General features: G+C 45.1%; 1 protein-coding gene across 1 annotated transcript in view; it reads right to left on the bottom strand.

Moving 5' to 3' along the window:
• The window catches only part of PLPPR1 (phospholipid phosphatase related 1), a 152,420-nt gene extending 142,395 nt beyond the window's left edge, over nucleotides 1-10,025 (bottom strand). The window contains exons 1-2 of the mRNA XM_006036584.2: nucleotides 9,962-10,025; nucleotides 5,463-5,571 (exon numbers count right to left, since the gene is read on the bottom strand). Coding sequence (XP_006036646.1) covers nucleotides 5,463-5,525 — 63 coding nt within the window. The 5' untranslated portion in view covers nucleotides 5,526-5,571; nucleotides 9,962-10,025. The remainder of the gene's footprint in view (nucleotides 1-5,462; nucleotides 5,572-9,961) is intronic.
• Between the last annotated feature and the right edge of the window lie 3,568 nt (nucleotides 10,026-13,593).

The following is a 13,593-nucleotide window of genomic DNA, read 5'->3' as shown; positions in this document are numbered from 1 at the left end:
CTGTGTTAGGTTTGACCTAGAAACCACTACACATAGCCCAAGCAAAAGTCTCTGTTATGTAACTAATGCCCATCTGCAATGATAAGGAGGAGACAGTCTTAGATAAAGGAGGCTTGAAAACAAAAGCAGAATCAGAGGACTAGGGCAAAGAGCTAATTTAAATATTAAAAATCACACCCCTAGGTGGGGAGAAAGTATGCTAATGAAACATACATGTATGGAAATGAGATACATAGCTAAAACACAGGTATAGAGACATGCTCAGTAAAGAACTCCTTGCGTCACTCCCTTATAACCAATTAGCAAACAAGAATGCTTATGAAGGTCCAATACTCCTGTATAAAAGATGCTCATAATTAAGACTCTGTGTGCTTGTTACGTGAAATTATTCCGCTTGCACCTTGTATTGCTAGCAATAAATCTTTATACTTTCACCCCTGGTATCTTTATTGGCTTTTGCATACCGGGCACGATCCCAGACTTGAGCTGGGGCTCAACAACCATAGCCACAGTTCCTCACACAGACCACCAAGGGAATACCCTAACCTATCATTGTTACAGGGTACCCGACATACAATATTCAGAAATAAATACTATGCTGCTTGGCAGAACAAAATGAGACCTGATAAGGTGCAACAAAAAGGATCAAGCAAGATAAACTACCTGGAACTTTTTTTTAATACAGATACGCATTTGATAAGTGACTGAAAATGATTTTAATGAATCTTTATTTAGGTTTCAAATCAGCTTTTAATGTGACATGGCTTTTCTAATTGGGAATGGAAATATTAATTTATCATTTCTGTCATTTTATATTAAGTACTGCATGTTACTTCTACATTATGAAAAAAGTTCAAATTCTTAATATAAAAAAAGATGTTAGAAAAGTCTAGTATGGAGCATAAGTTCTTACACTGTACCATTCATCTTCAGGTCAGGCTTTATAAAACTGGAATGCTAAAAGAAGTTAGCTGAGTGGAGAAAAATGAGATTGAGAAAATGAATGTATGAATAACCACAGAAATTATGAAACTGTCAAATCTTCACAGATCAATGCCTGATGATATTTAAAATGTCAAAACTGTTTATGTCTACTGTTCTCCATTGCTGTTATCAAATTCTATTTTAAGTTCCCTTAAATGAGGCAGCATATTGAATAGTAGCTTATCTGTTACCAAAGATCTGCTGCATGAAGCTTTAAGAGAGCTGATCTATGAAGTGAAAATCAGTTTTTGCATTAGGGCAAGTGTCTCAAACATTTTGGTGGATGGGCCTCATCTAACTCAGAGATTAATGGGAGAGGCACTGGGTTTCAGAGAAAAAGACTAGGAATTAGGACCCAGGAAACGGGTTGTATTCCTGACTACCACTGACCTGATACATGACCCTGGACAAATCACTTCAGCTCTGTTTTCCCCACTGTCTATGTTGCCTGTTTGGACTGTAAGCTCAAGGCATGCAAGGTGGCCTTCGTCTCTCTTCCTATGGCATACTGCAGTCTTTATAGCTCTTGGTCTTTTATAAAAAAAAGGTCATATAAGGTGGGCATGGGGTTCTTTATGGCTGGGCAGGTCAGAACTGGTTGTACCCCTCAGATCAGGGGTTTTCAACCAGGGGTACATGTACCCCTGGGGGTCCTTTGGAAGGCCCCAGGGGGGTACATGGCAGTGGCGCGGAGAAGTTGGTGGCACTTCCAGTTTCGCTGCTGTGTGGAGGACCTCCCCGCCACTCGTTGACCGGCCACCGGGGGTACCTCAACCAAAAAAGGTTGAAAACGCATGCCTTAGATGTAGTGTCTACTGTTATGACCCAAAGGCATGATTTTGTGTGTGCTTCGGCACCAAAATTATCCCCGCCAAGTTGCAGCTTCATTGCATGGAAGAGTTTCCTGTTGCAGAGGAAAACCCCGGTGCAGGGACGAGTTTCCCGCCTTTTCTGCAGCTTCTTTTGCAGAGTGCATTGCTCAAGTTGCAAGAGGAATGCACGGTGCAAAAGAGTTCCCGCCACCGGTATGCAAATTCGTTCCCCGCTATTGGCTAGTTTTAAATTATTCCCACATGGCGGCTAGCGATTGGCCTGTTAGCCGTATAAGAGGCTTGAGCGGTTTCCGCCCAAGCCCAAGAGGACTCCACATCCATCTCGTGGGGACTCTGGGTACACGGCAGGGTAATAGAAACCCTGTGCGAGATTCAGAGGAGTTTGGCGACCTGATCCATCGCCCACCTCTTCCCGTCTTCGAGCGCAACTTTTATAAGACGTATCTACGATTCTGATTTTGGTCGCTCGTTCACCCAGAGCATCCGGAGCTCTGTTCCGTGGAGCCTAGCAACCTCCACGAAACCGTCTGTGTTGTCTGTCTGTAACTGCAACTCAAGCAAGTTTTCCAGCCTACACCACTGCCATCTCGGTGTAAGTAAACAATCTTTTAAACTACTGCTAAGCGTTTGTGCCTAATTCCAGCTCGACGGCCTTCCCTCTCCGACCCGGCGTGCCCGGGCTGCTGGTCACAGCCCGCATGCAGCACGGAAAAGGGTTCGGGTCACTCCCAGCCCGCACATCTACTACATGGTTGCCATTGACTGAGGGAGACTGGACTTCGTGATCCAATCATATCCTCCTCAGACGAAGGAGAGCCCATTGCTACATGGATTTCTAATACCAGGGTCAAGGGGGCTGTGTAGGGACTACCAAAATATAAATAACTGCAGGCCAGCCATCCTCCCATCTGCAATCACTTAACAACCCCATTGATACAACAGTAATTTTTAACATGCAGCATGTTATCATGAGAGCATGCAGTGAGTTTGTACCTGTCCTTGGTGTTGACTCAGCAGCTGGAAAGCAGCATCATGCAGCCAGCCAGCTCCTATCGATTAAGGGTACCTTTTTGCTTCCCTTTTGGAGACACCAAGCCTACAAAGGCCATCTAGCATAGGACTGGCTAGTTGGAGTAGTCCAATGAATTTCCACTGAAAAAAAGTCTCCTGTCAGCAGCAGACTCACTGCAGCTTGAAAGGCAAAATGCTTTCAGTGGGGCTTATTAAGAGATATGGTGACTTCTAACAATGAGTGGGCTGATGTCAATAGTCTCTGCCTTCCCTGTGGGAAATTACACTCCATTTGCCATTTACAGTTATAATACCAGGGATAAATGGAAAGAGCCTTCAAAGTCCAATTCTGCAAGGTTGGAACTGAAAATCCATATCACTTTACAGAAAGACAAACAGATACCTAGAAAAAGATGTACAGTAGATTATAACAAGACCCAGTCTAAGCCAGTGTCAAAGCAGGAAACATCCACTGGAAACAATGCTTCTCTGGCTTTGCTTCTTAAATAAAAATTGACTATCGTTATCATGTCTAGCATGCAGAAGGACAGGGAAAGTATGCTTGAACAATGAACAATGCTCTTCCTTTCCTACTGGCACTTGATTTATTTTTATGTCCATGTCAGTCTTGACTACAGGAAGGCCAATTTATAACTCTGTCTGCAGTGCTACCAAGCAGACTCATCATTCACACATTTAGAGAGCTAAAAATCTGCAGGTGATGGTTCTTTCAGGCTATAAATTTAAAACATCTTATTTCCGAGACCTCCCCTTCCCCGCTCTTTTTTTAAAAGGACGCTTCGAATAGAATAGTGGAAGGGATGAATGTATTGGTGAAAGATGGCTCTCCTTCCTGCTTGTTAGCTTAACTCCTAGTTTCTCCTGGAAACAGAGGCCTACTCCTTGTAAAACTGGGGATTATGCTAACAATAAACCCTTCAGGAGCACTGTAACACACAAACTGAAGGTTAGCTACCTGTAAGCATTCACTAGACAGAGTTTTCTACCATAGTTGGGCAAGCTAGGATCTAGTACTACAGTTCTCTAATGATTTTGTCAAGTCTTTCCATTGTATTTGATTAATCAGCCCTAAAATCTAAGTGACTGTATTCCATGCAGAAGGCAGGGTTGATTTGCACATAGCCGTAATCTTCAATGAGTATTAAGATTCCTTTTCTTAGAGAGCTTGACCAACATCCATTCAAGGCAAAAAGAGAGGCACTCACCAACTTCACTGCTCCTTGGATCAGACCCATCTGGAACTGGACTGTGGTTCTGGGGCACCAGTGTATGAAAGTGCATGTGACTAAAGGAGTACTACCCTAACACAGATGGCACAGTGCAGAGGGAAATATGGATGAATGAGGCTAGAGAGGCACTTGCTACAATCCCATACTCTTCTGTGCACTCTTGATTCCCCCTGAGGACACAGCCATCTATGAAGTCTTTGCTTTCCACAGACCTGATCCAACCTCTACTAGAGTTTCAAGTCTTGCCATTGGATTTCAGTAGGAGCTTGCTCAGACCCACGGATGACAAGGACTCAGACAATAGGCCTTCTACCTAGACCGGTGGTATGCCCCTGTCTCCTTTGGGAACCATCACAGACCTAGTCATAATTCAGTCCATGATATTTATTTCACAATTCAGGGACAATGGAAGGCATGGATATTAAGGATCAAACAACTGTAGGTGGCAAGTTGCCTTGCAAAAAACAAAAACAAACCAGATCCATTCCCAAGGTTAGGAGGACTCTTTCTAGAGATGCTTGTGTTTGCTTGTTTACTTTGGTCACTGCAGGACGCACAAACTCACTAGAGTAAATAAAATCAGCACCTAAGAACCAACTAGATGGATAGAAAAACTCTATCCCCAGCCAACAAAGGATCTGATTGGATTTCTCCCTAGATGGGTAATGAATGAAGTAGCATTTATGTCATGTGAGGGAACATTTCCCAATTCCACTCTCTTGTTTAAATAGTAAAAGGCCCTTGCCTGACTTGCATGGGATCATTCACTTGAGTAAATGCCTCCTGACTTAAAGAGTTAGCCACCAAGTCTACAGGCTGATTAGAGCTAAACTGTGACTTTATCCAAAGGCCTGAATGCATTTCCTATGCTGCACCATGTCTCAGCAACACCTTTATATATAGCAATTCCTCACCCATTTCATCTTGGCTCAAGAGAGAGATTTTAGTAGCCAATTCCTGTTGGACTACACCACCAGTGACTGTTGAACCTCCTTCTTACCTCAGCTGTGGTAGACCACAAATGCAAATGGGGCTAATGCTTTGTTCATTCTCTACTCATGTATATTTAAGACTGTACCATCTGTTCATTCTTGTGCACCTGGATGCAAGGTCTGACTAACCCAGGTAGCACTGTAATGGCTAGGAGGACTACTACTTGCCAACACCCCACCGTTGGAATGGAATCTCAGACAGACACAATCTAGTCGTTAGCCATTATGCTTTATTAAACTGGAAAGTTGTATTTGCATATGACTAATACAATTCTAGTCATTTTCCTTTCTTTACCAAAACAAGACTTATTTTACAGTTGCTCTAACTGGTTACCTCTCATAATCACAGAGTTCAGCCAGTTTAATTGTTGGCTTGGTACGCTAGCACTTACTTCGACAAAGATGAAGCACGGGATGATGGAATAACTTCGCTGGGTGTTGTTTCCTAAAGCCATCTCTCATCACACCGCTCGGGGTTGCACTGTCCAAAACTTTACTGAGCTGAAAAAGACAAACGTGGAACATAAATTACACTTGATTGCAAGTCCTGCTTTTGATACAACCTGGAGAATCTGATGTACATTATGAAGTGCTCACATTAACAAGCAGAGAAAAAAAAAGGAACATTACATAAGGAGGTAGACTGTCATATTACAATCTTCAAACAAGTGTTGTGGGGCACTTGGAATGGCCCAGAAGTTATGAATGCTACTCAGTGTTCACCAGGTACAGGCCTGACATGTATTACTTCCCTCATAAAGCACTGATCCAATTGTGACCAATTTTGTTCCTACTTTGCTCCTTGGCTATTGCTACTATGCACTTTTCCCTACCCAGAGCAAGGTGTGAGATCACAACCTAACCCAGAAATTTCTACCCTAGCTGTGCCCAAAATGGTTTTGAATCAAGGAGATTTCAGGCCAAATATGAGTTTCACCTTCACATTTCAAAGTAGCAGTAAATTGGAAGCAACTACTGATACGATGAGATCTTCCTGGTAAAACACAGCCTCGCCAACGGGACACTAAAACTCACTCTGGCAAAACTACTGACTCCAAGAGAAGCAAGCCCTACAGAATTAACATGGCAGGACTGGGCCCCACTTGCATAGTGCTTTTGACCTAATATAAATTAGTACATTAAACTACAAAATCCTTGTTGCTTAGCATTACTTTGGACTGCTATTGTTTTAATTAAATGTAGCCTTGTAACAGCCAGCTCTGAGATGTTTAATCTTTTCACTGCACATATTCTATGGAGAAAGATCATAACTCTAATGTGGGGAAAGCATACGCTGTTGAAATGTTTTACGCATCAAACAGCCAAGTGAAAGAATTCACATGACTTCACAGAACAGCGCTGGGCAGCAGTATAAACAAAAAGCAGTAGCAGTCACAGAAGTACCACTTGCCTATTGCACACCCTCCCGTGGGACAGTCCAAAGAAACGGAAGAAGTGGAAATTCAGCTTCTCTCACCCTACCTCTAACCATGCAGAGAAATAGCAGCAGTTTAGGAGAGCTACAACACCCTCCACTCAGCACCTTGATTCCAGAGAGGCTCGTCCATTTAAATTACCCAGTAGCTAAAGCTCTGTGGGCTTTCTTGAGGCATATATAGGAGGTGAGAGCCAGCTTCGGCAGCCTCATTCTCTTCAAATATTTCAGAGGATGGTGCCAATTAATCTGCACAAAAATAGGCTCCATATTACCAGCCTCGTCTGGGACAGGGGTGACCAGGCATTGAGTGGTGGAGGTTGTCAGAGTAGTTCTTTCCAACTCCTGACTAGAGCTAGGCAATTTTTGGACATTTTTTAAATTTGATAAATATGGATTCAGGTTGCCCAAACCATGTTGTGAATTAATTCTTGTTTGATCCTCTGAATTGTTTTGATTGAAGTGCACACCACAAAAACATTCTGAACAAACCTGAAATATCAAGATTTTGATTCAAAATTACTTTTTGCTTTGAATTTACCATTGTTTTATTGAAAAGAAAATTCAAAACCTTAGAAAAGATTCAATGATGAAAAGAAAATAAATGTTGGATCAAATCTTAAGTGCCCTGAAATTAAATTTTGATTTTCTGAAAACTTTGAAAATGTTTCATTCCAGATCAACCTGAAAATTTTTTCCCCTGACAGTCAGATTCTACTCTGCCTGCTGGGACATAAGTGGACTTATGCATGCTCCTCCTCGCTGGTTTTCTGCGATTCACCTTTAAAATACTATAAGAGCAATACTGAAGTCATGATGGTCCAGAAATTATACAAGAGGCAAGGATTTCCTAGCATGATATCTTATGTTGGACCAATTGTATAGTTGGGATACAGTCCAATAATAGTTATCCTAGGAAATCCTTGCCTCTCCCATCAGTTTTAAGGAAAAGATGACAGTGTGTTGCAAAAGTGGAGGCATTAATTGACTTTCAGAAACTTGAACAGGGTAGAATGGGATTGTACTGAGGCAATGAAGTCCACTTAGATGCCTAATAGGTGGAATAGAATCTGGCCTCTAGTTGTTTCAGCATCAAAAGTGAACTTAACATGAAGTTATTCACATAGTTCTATCCTTAAGATAGTACATGGCATGAATTACTTCTGCTCTAAATGGCACTTGAGATTTTCAGTGATCGGTTAAGGACAAAGAAATGTATTACTATTACTGAAATCTTGCCCCAGGAAACAGTCAGCACCTTTCTTGCAATTGTCATGTTGCAAGAATCTTGCTGGTTCACTAGAAAAAAGCCCTCTAATATTTTCCCTCAGATCGTAGCAAACCCAACCCAGTAATAATTGGGCTGCTCTGTAATTTACGACCTGTCTTTGGTCCCAATAAGTCCAAGTGGAGCACCACAAACCATTTCAGGAAGGATTTGAATCGTATGTGTTAAGCAACTGATTACATTATAAGACAATACACAAGGGTCCTTCAGAAGAATATTGCTTTGCCTATTTATAGACTAGCACCATTGCAATGTCATCATAAATATGTATTGTTGTGGCTATTCCCCCAAGCTTAGTGATCACCATCGCTGTGTGTAAGACAATAAGTTACTTTCCAAAAAGTATGTGCCTAACCTGTCAGGTTCTCTCCTGCATTCTGGCCTGTATGTGTTGTTCTAGAACAAGGGTGTTCAGCCCCTGGTCCACAGGCCAGATCCAGCCTACAACTCTAGGTCATCTGGCCCATGAAACTCCCCACAGGTCCATGCGGAACCCTTCAGGCCATGGTTCTGCATGCTAGAAGGGGGTGCAGAGCAGTGTGGGTACAATACCGGTGCCCAGGGCCAGAGAGAGGCAGCATGAGGTCACGGAGCCCCAATTCTGGCATGTGCGGCTGGATGGAGGTGGTGCAGGGCCCCAGAGTCTTGATCATGGCACCTGGAACTGGGCAGGGATCCTGGGCCCTGTACCTGGCACACAGGGTCTAATCCAACCTGCGGACCAATCCTGCACCATTCATCTGATGCACAAAAACAAACAGTTGAGCACCACTGCTCTAGAAGTAAAAAGAATTAAGGAGCCAGATCTAGCTTCCAGGGATTTATTTTGTTATGGAGGACTTCTCATTTATCACAGAGCTGGCACAGCAGTCCACTAAGCCCCATCTTGTCATTGAGTATGGGTCAAGGGGCAGAAAGGTAATTGGGCTGGATCACAGGGTTCCTTGGGCCCTTTAACAGCAAGCAGAAACTACAGCAGCCCTTAGGTTGCTCCCATTATGCTAGGCATGGATCAGCCTAGAGTATCAAGAAGCCATCACTAGATCTCAGCATTGGAGAAAATCTGGGTTTACATGTATGCCCATCTCTTCCTCTCCAGCAAATCTCAGTACAAAACATCCAACAATAGCTAGAGCAGATAACAGCTTTAACAGGCATCTGGTATGGCCTTCTCCATTTGTACCCTATTTTGGCAGTTTGATTGGATTTTTAAGGAACTTATGCTAGTAAAATTAGAAAGACATATTTTGATTCCACTAGCTCTGACCTTTCCATTCCTGGAGCTTGCGCACTGCAATGAGGGGAGATTTGCTCAGATATATTCCATGCAATTAAGGTCCTTCATGCTGGGAATATTAATATCATCTGGAACCCTGGTATAAGGTGCTTCTATTCTTTAAACAAGGTAGAGTGGCTGGATAATACAACCTTTGTGAATGAATTAGCATTAGTTAGTTTCCGTCTTGCCTAATTTACCCCACATACATTTTCTGAAAGCCCTTGAACTGTAGTGTAAGAGGTTACAGTCTAGCATCTCCTGGGAACACACACAGAGGGATGCAATATACCTAAGTGAATTGAAAATTAACTAAAAAGACAGTCAAGAAAGGAGGACTATTAAGGCGACTTCACAGGCTGAAAAGGTTTTATTACCTCAGGAACCTGTCTTGGGAGAGGGGGGCAAAGGAAAAGAGAAAATTCTAATAAATGGAAATCTGCTAAAAGAAAGATTTTTGCAGGAGGATTTTTAAGGCAAATTCAAGTGTGTTCTAAAGCCTTTTCAATTCATATGCGGCACAGAGAAAGAGAGAAATCTGTAAGAAAAGACAAAGAAAGCTGAGCCTGTCTATTGCTGCTGCAGCAGGAGATAAATAGCAATGCTCTGTGTTTACCAGAGCTTAAACCAAGAAACAGCGAGTGCATCCTTCAGGGGTTCTGATTATCTCTAAGCTTTTTCAACAAAAGCTTATGTAGCCTAGACTGAACATATGACTTGTCTTGCAATCTTATATTTTAAAAGATCCCTCTCTCAGAAAAATACTTTGATGCTCGTGAAAGATGCTGAATCAATAGCCCTGGAAAACAAAAGCCATACGCACAGAACAGGTAGTGTTTAACTAGGTTCTAAGACTGCACACACTGTTACTATACCAAATGATAGGACGCACCTTTTCTTGCTGTCTGCCTGTGTGTCCAGACTCTGAATGTTAGAGATCACCTCTGGGAGTGATATGGTGGTCCAATTCTTCTGATATGCCCCACTGATTTCACTAGAGAAACTCCATGCTCATTTAGCCCTTGACATCCTCCTCTGATTGCCATCAGAAGTGCTGTTGTTTGGATTTGTTTCCTCTGTGCAATTTGTTTCCTCTGTGTACCTCTTCACTAAGGCCAAGTGGGGTTTGCCAGACCTGTGTGCCCAAACACTGAACATTAGGGATCACCTCTGGGAGTCATATGGTGGCAAATGAATTATTTTGTTTTCTGTGCCAGGTAGTGTAAAATGACACAAGAGATTAAAGACCCTATACTAAATGGCCCATGAGCCCCATATAATGTCAAGCAGGATTCCCTTTGTGGAATAAAAAAAAAAAAAAAGGCTAAATGAAGCTCAGACACCCATGGTCATAAAATAAGCATAATAAAGAGACAATGCGCAACACTTTCAAAAGCAGCTAATCTCATTTTCAAGAGTCCATTTGATCCCTAAGGGCTTGCCTACACTCCCTTAAGTTAAAGTGCTTTAACTATTTCTGTAGAACTAAAGCATTACAGCTCCCTTAGCCCATGTAACATCACATTCATTGATTTTTTTCAGTTAAAATGTTTGTTTTATATTAGTGGAAATCATCTCAACAGAAGCAAGGACTTAAAATGCAAAATTTTGTTGATTTAAATATCTGTTTAATTTTGCATGAAAAGCCTGTGAGGTTTGGATGGTAGTTTAACTCAAATTACTGCAATTTTGGAAAGTGTCTATATTCACTAAAGAATGGTTCTATTTACTGCAAAAATTCTTGAAACTTTTCTTACTTTCCAAGAAAGACTGATTTGTAAAATGAAAGACTCCTTTGCCTTTTACACAATCCCTGCCAATCTGATGTGGAGATTAATTCCTCCTGGACCCCATATCTGGCAATTAGTCTAGCACAAGAGTTGTCAGCCGGGAGTATGCATACCCCCAGGGTATAAAGGCCGTAGGGGGTACGTGCAGGTGGGTGGGAATGAAGCGCGTGGTGTTGGTGTCTCCCCCAGTGTGTTCCCACAGTTCGCCTCTTACCTGGGGGAGAAGGAGGAGGAGCACACCAGACACCGCTGGCTCCACACAGCGCACCACACCACAGTACCTCCCCGACCCCTTTCCTGGAAAGCAGAAAGGGTCTGAATGGCGGAGGGGAGGGGAGTGTGCTTCTGTGCCCACTTCCAGGAGCAGGGCCAAGGGGGCGAGGGCAGTGGCGCCCCCCTGCAGGCCGTACAGGTGCCACCCGGCCAGCCAGACTCGGGGGCTCGCATGTGCGGCCACTGCTACTGTCGCCACCCACTGCCCCATGCTGCTGCTGTGCCTGTGTCACTTTCCCATGGCCAGTCACACATGCAGCTCTGTGGGCTGCTGACAAGCAACGCACGATTGGCTGGGTGTGAGGCCCATCAGCAACCCGCAGTGGAAAGCGGCGCAGGCATGGGGGCAAGTGGTGGTGACGGTGGCGGTGTGGGGCGGTGAGTGGCGACGGCACCGGCGACTGTCATGTGCGAGACCCCCCACAGCACCACCACTACGTGCACCCCTGTGAGGGCACGGAAGCGCATGCTCCTGGATCTGTGTGGGCTGCCACTGTGGGCTGGGGCTGTGCCGAGCTCTTCCTAGAGGGGGGCCTGAGCTGTGCTGCGCTCGGGCAGGGTGGCGGTGGCGCTGGGAAGGATACAGTGAATTCTGGAGTGGCTGCAGCCCCTCCTGTAGGCCCGCTGACAGCTTGCCCCAAGTACAGCCCATCTTGGCCCCTCCCCACTGGGAAGAGCCTGGCACTACCCTGGTCCCAGCCCGCCCTGCACACAGATCCAGGGATATACACCCCCTCATGCCCTCCCGGAGTACGCGCAGCAGCAGGATCTGCTCCCCCACTCCATGACCTCCAGTGAAGCCACTTGCAGCCCTGTTCCGTGTCCACCCCACCTTGGCTGTACAGCACCTACCCCAGTCCCACTCCCTCCCTCACCACAGGGGCCTCAATCTACCTCTCCCCCTTAAAAAAACAAGCAAAAAAATATAAGGGGGTACAGGAGTTGAAATTGAGTCAGAATGGGTACTCTTATTTTAAAAAGTTGAAAACTGCTGGTCTAGCATTAAGCTGGTTAGCAAGACACTCCATCTAGGCAAAAGAAGATTTCTCAAGACTGATGGAAGCATTAGCCCTGCCAATCTGCTGTCTAACTGTGGGCAACTTCTGAAGCTTTGGAGGAAGGTGAAGAAAGAAAAAGAAGAAAAGTTATGCCTTTGGGGGGGCAGGATTATTCCTGACCCCTAGAAGGTGCATCTACACGAGATGCTTTACTCAGTAGACTATTCTACTACACAGTAAAGTGTCACCATTTACATGTACTTAGCATTTACTGCATAGTACATTAGTCTACTGCACGGTTAGCTAGTACCTGTTGATACAGGTACTAGATCAAGGGCGGGCAATTATTTCGGGTGGAGGGCCGCTTGCCCAATTTTGGCAGGCTGTTGAGGGCTGCATGAGTAGCCCTGCCCCTTTACAGGTGCCCTGCCCCCTGGTCACCATCTTGGGACCAATATCCCAGGGCCAGCACCAGTGGGGTCCAAAGCAAGGCACAGGCTAGCAGGGGTCTGTGTAGCTGGGCTGGGCTGCACCAGCAGGGAGAGGAGGGAGCTGACCCGGCTTCATAGAGCCCCTGACGGCTGGGACCCCGCGCTCCTGCCACCCTGCTCTGAGCCCTGCTGGCACTAGCCCCAGGACACTGGTGCAGGCCCCATGTTCCTGCCCACTCATACCTAGTGCCTCCCAGCCCTGCGGTACAGGCAGGGGGCAGCGCAGAGCCCTGACCCCCTGCTCACCAGCAGGGAGGAAGCTGGTGCTGAGCATGGGGAAAAGCAGCCCCTCGCCCACCGCTCCCTGGTGCAGGTGCTCGCAGACCACATGGGGCTGTCTGACCAGGGGGCAGGGCACCTGTAAAGGGCCACCATTTGTACTCCATCACAGGCGGTCTGCCAGAGCCTGCGCTGCCCCTCCCACTCTGTCTGCCCCCATTGCCACTGTTTCCAGGGTGCAGGACGGGGGGGGGAGGGGGCGAGGCCAGTGCCTCCCTCTCCATCCCCTCCATCATGGCGGCGCTCCACCGCACTGCCACCTCCTGTCCGGAACACTCTGATTGAATGTTTCAGTAACCAATCACAGTGCTCCAAGAACATCACAGACAGACAGACAGACAGACAGACAGACCCCTTTATTATATAAGAATACAGTACAGAAAGCTCCACAGGAAGGCAGATAAAGATGGGAAGAAAACATAGCCCAAAAAGGGTCATCATAGCTACCTAGCCTAGTCTTACTTAACTTCACATCTAGACCAAATATGCTTTAATTTTTATTATAAAGTGCCTCCTCAGAAGTGCTCCAGGAACCCACAACTACTACCGTAGCCTACTCCTACATAGCAGAATCCATTTCAGTGTTCAACCTCCCCCAACAACTAGGAAACTACATCTCAGTGGAAACTACTTTCTCTTTAGCTTCACCTTCGAGCATCAGATCCTGTGCATGCCATCGGCAAAGGAAAAAAA

Source organism: Alligator sinensis, unplaced genomic scaffold (genome assembly GCF_000455745.1).
Source record: "Alligator sinensis unplaced genomic scaffold, ASM45574v1 scaffold1365_1, whole genome shotgun sequence".
Taxonomy (NCBI): Eukaryota; Metazoa; Chordata; order Crocodylia; family Alligatoridae; genus Alligator; species Alligator sinensis.
This window is presented reverse-complemented; position numbering and strand designations above follow the sequence as displayed.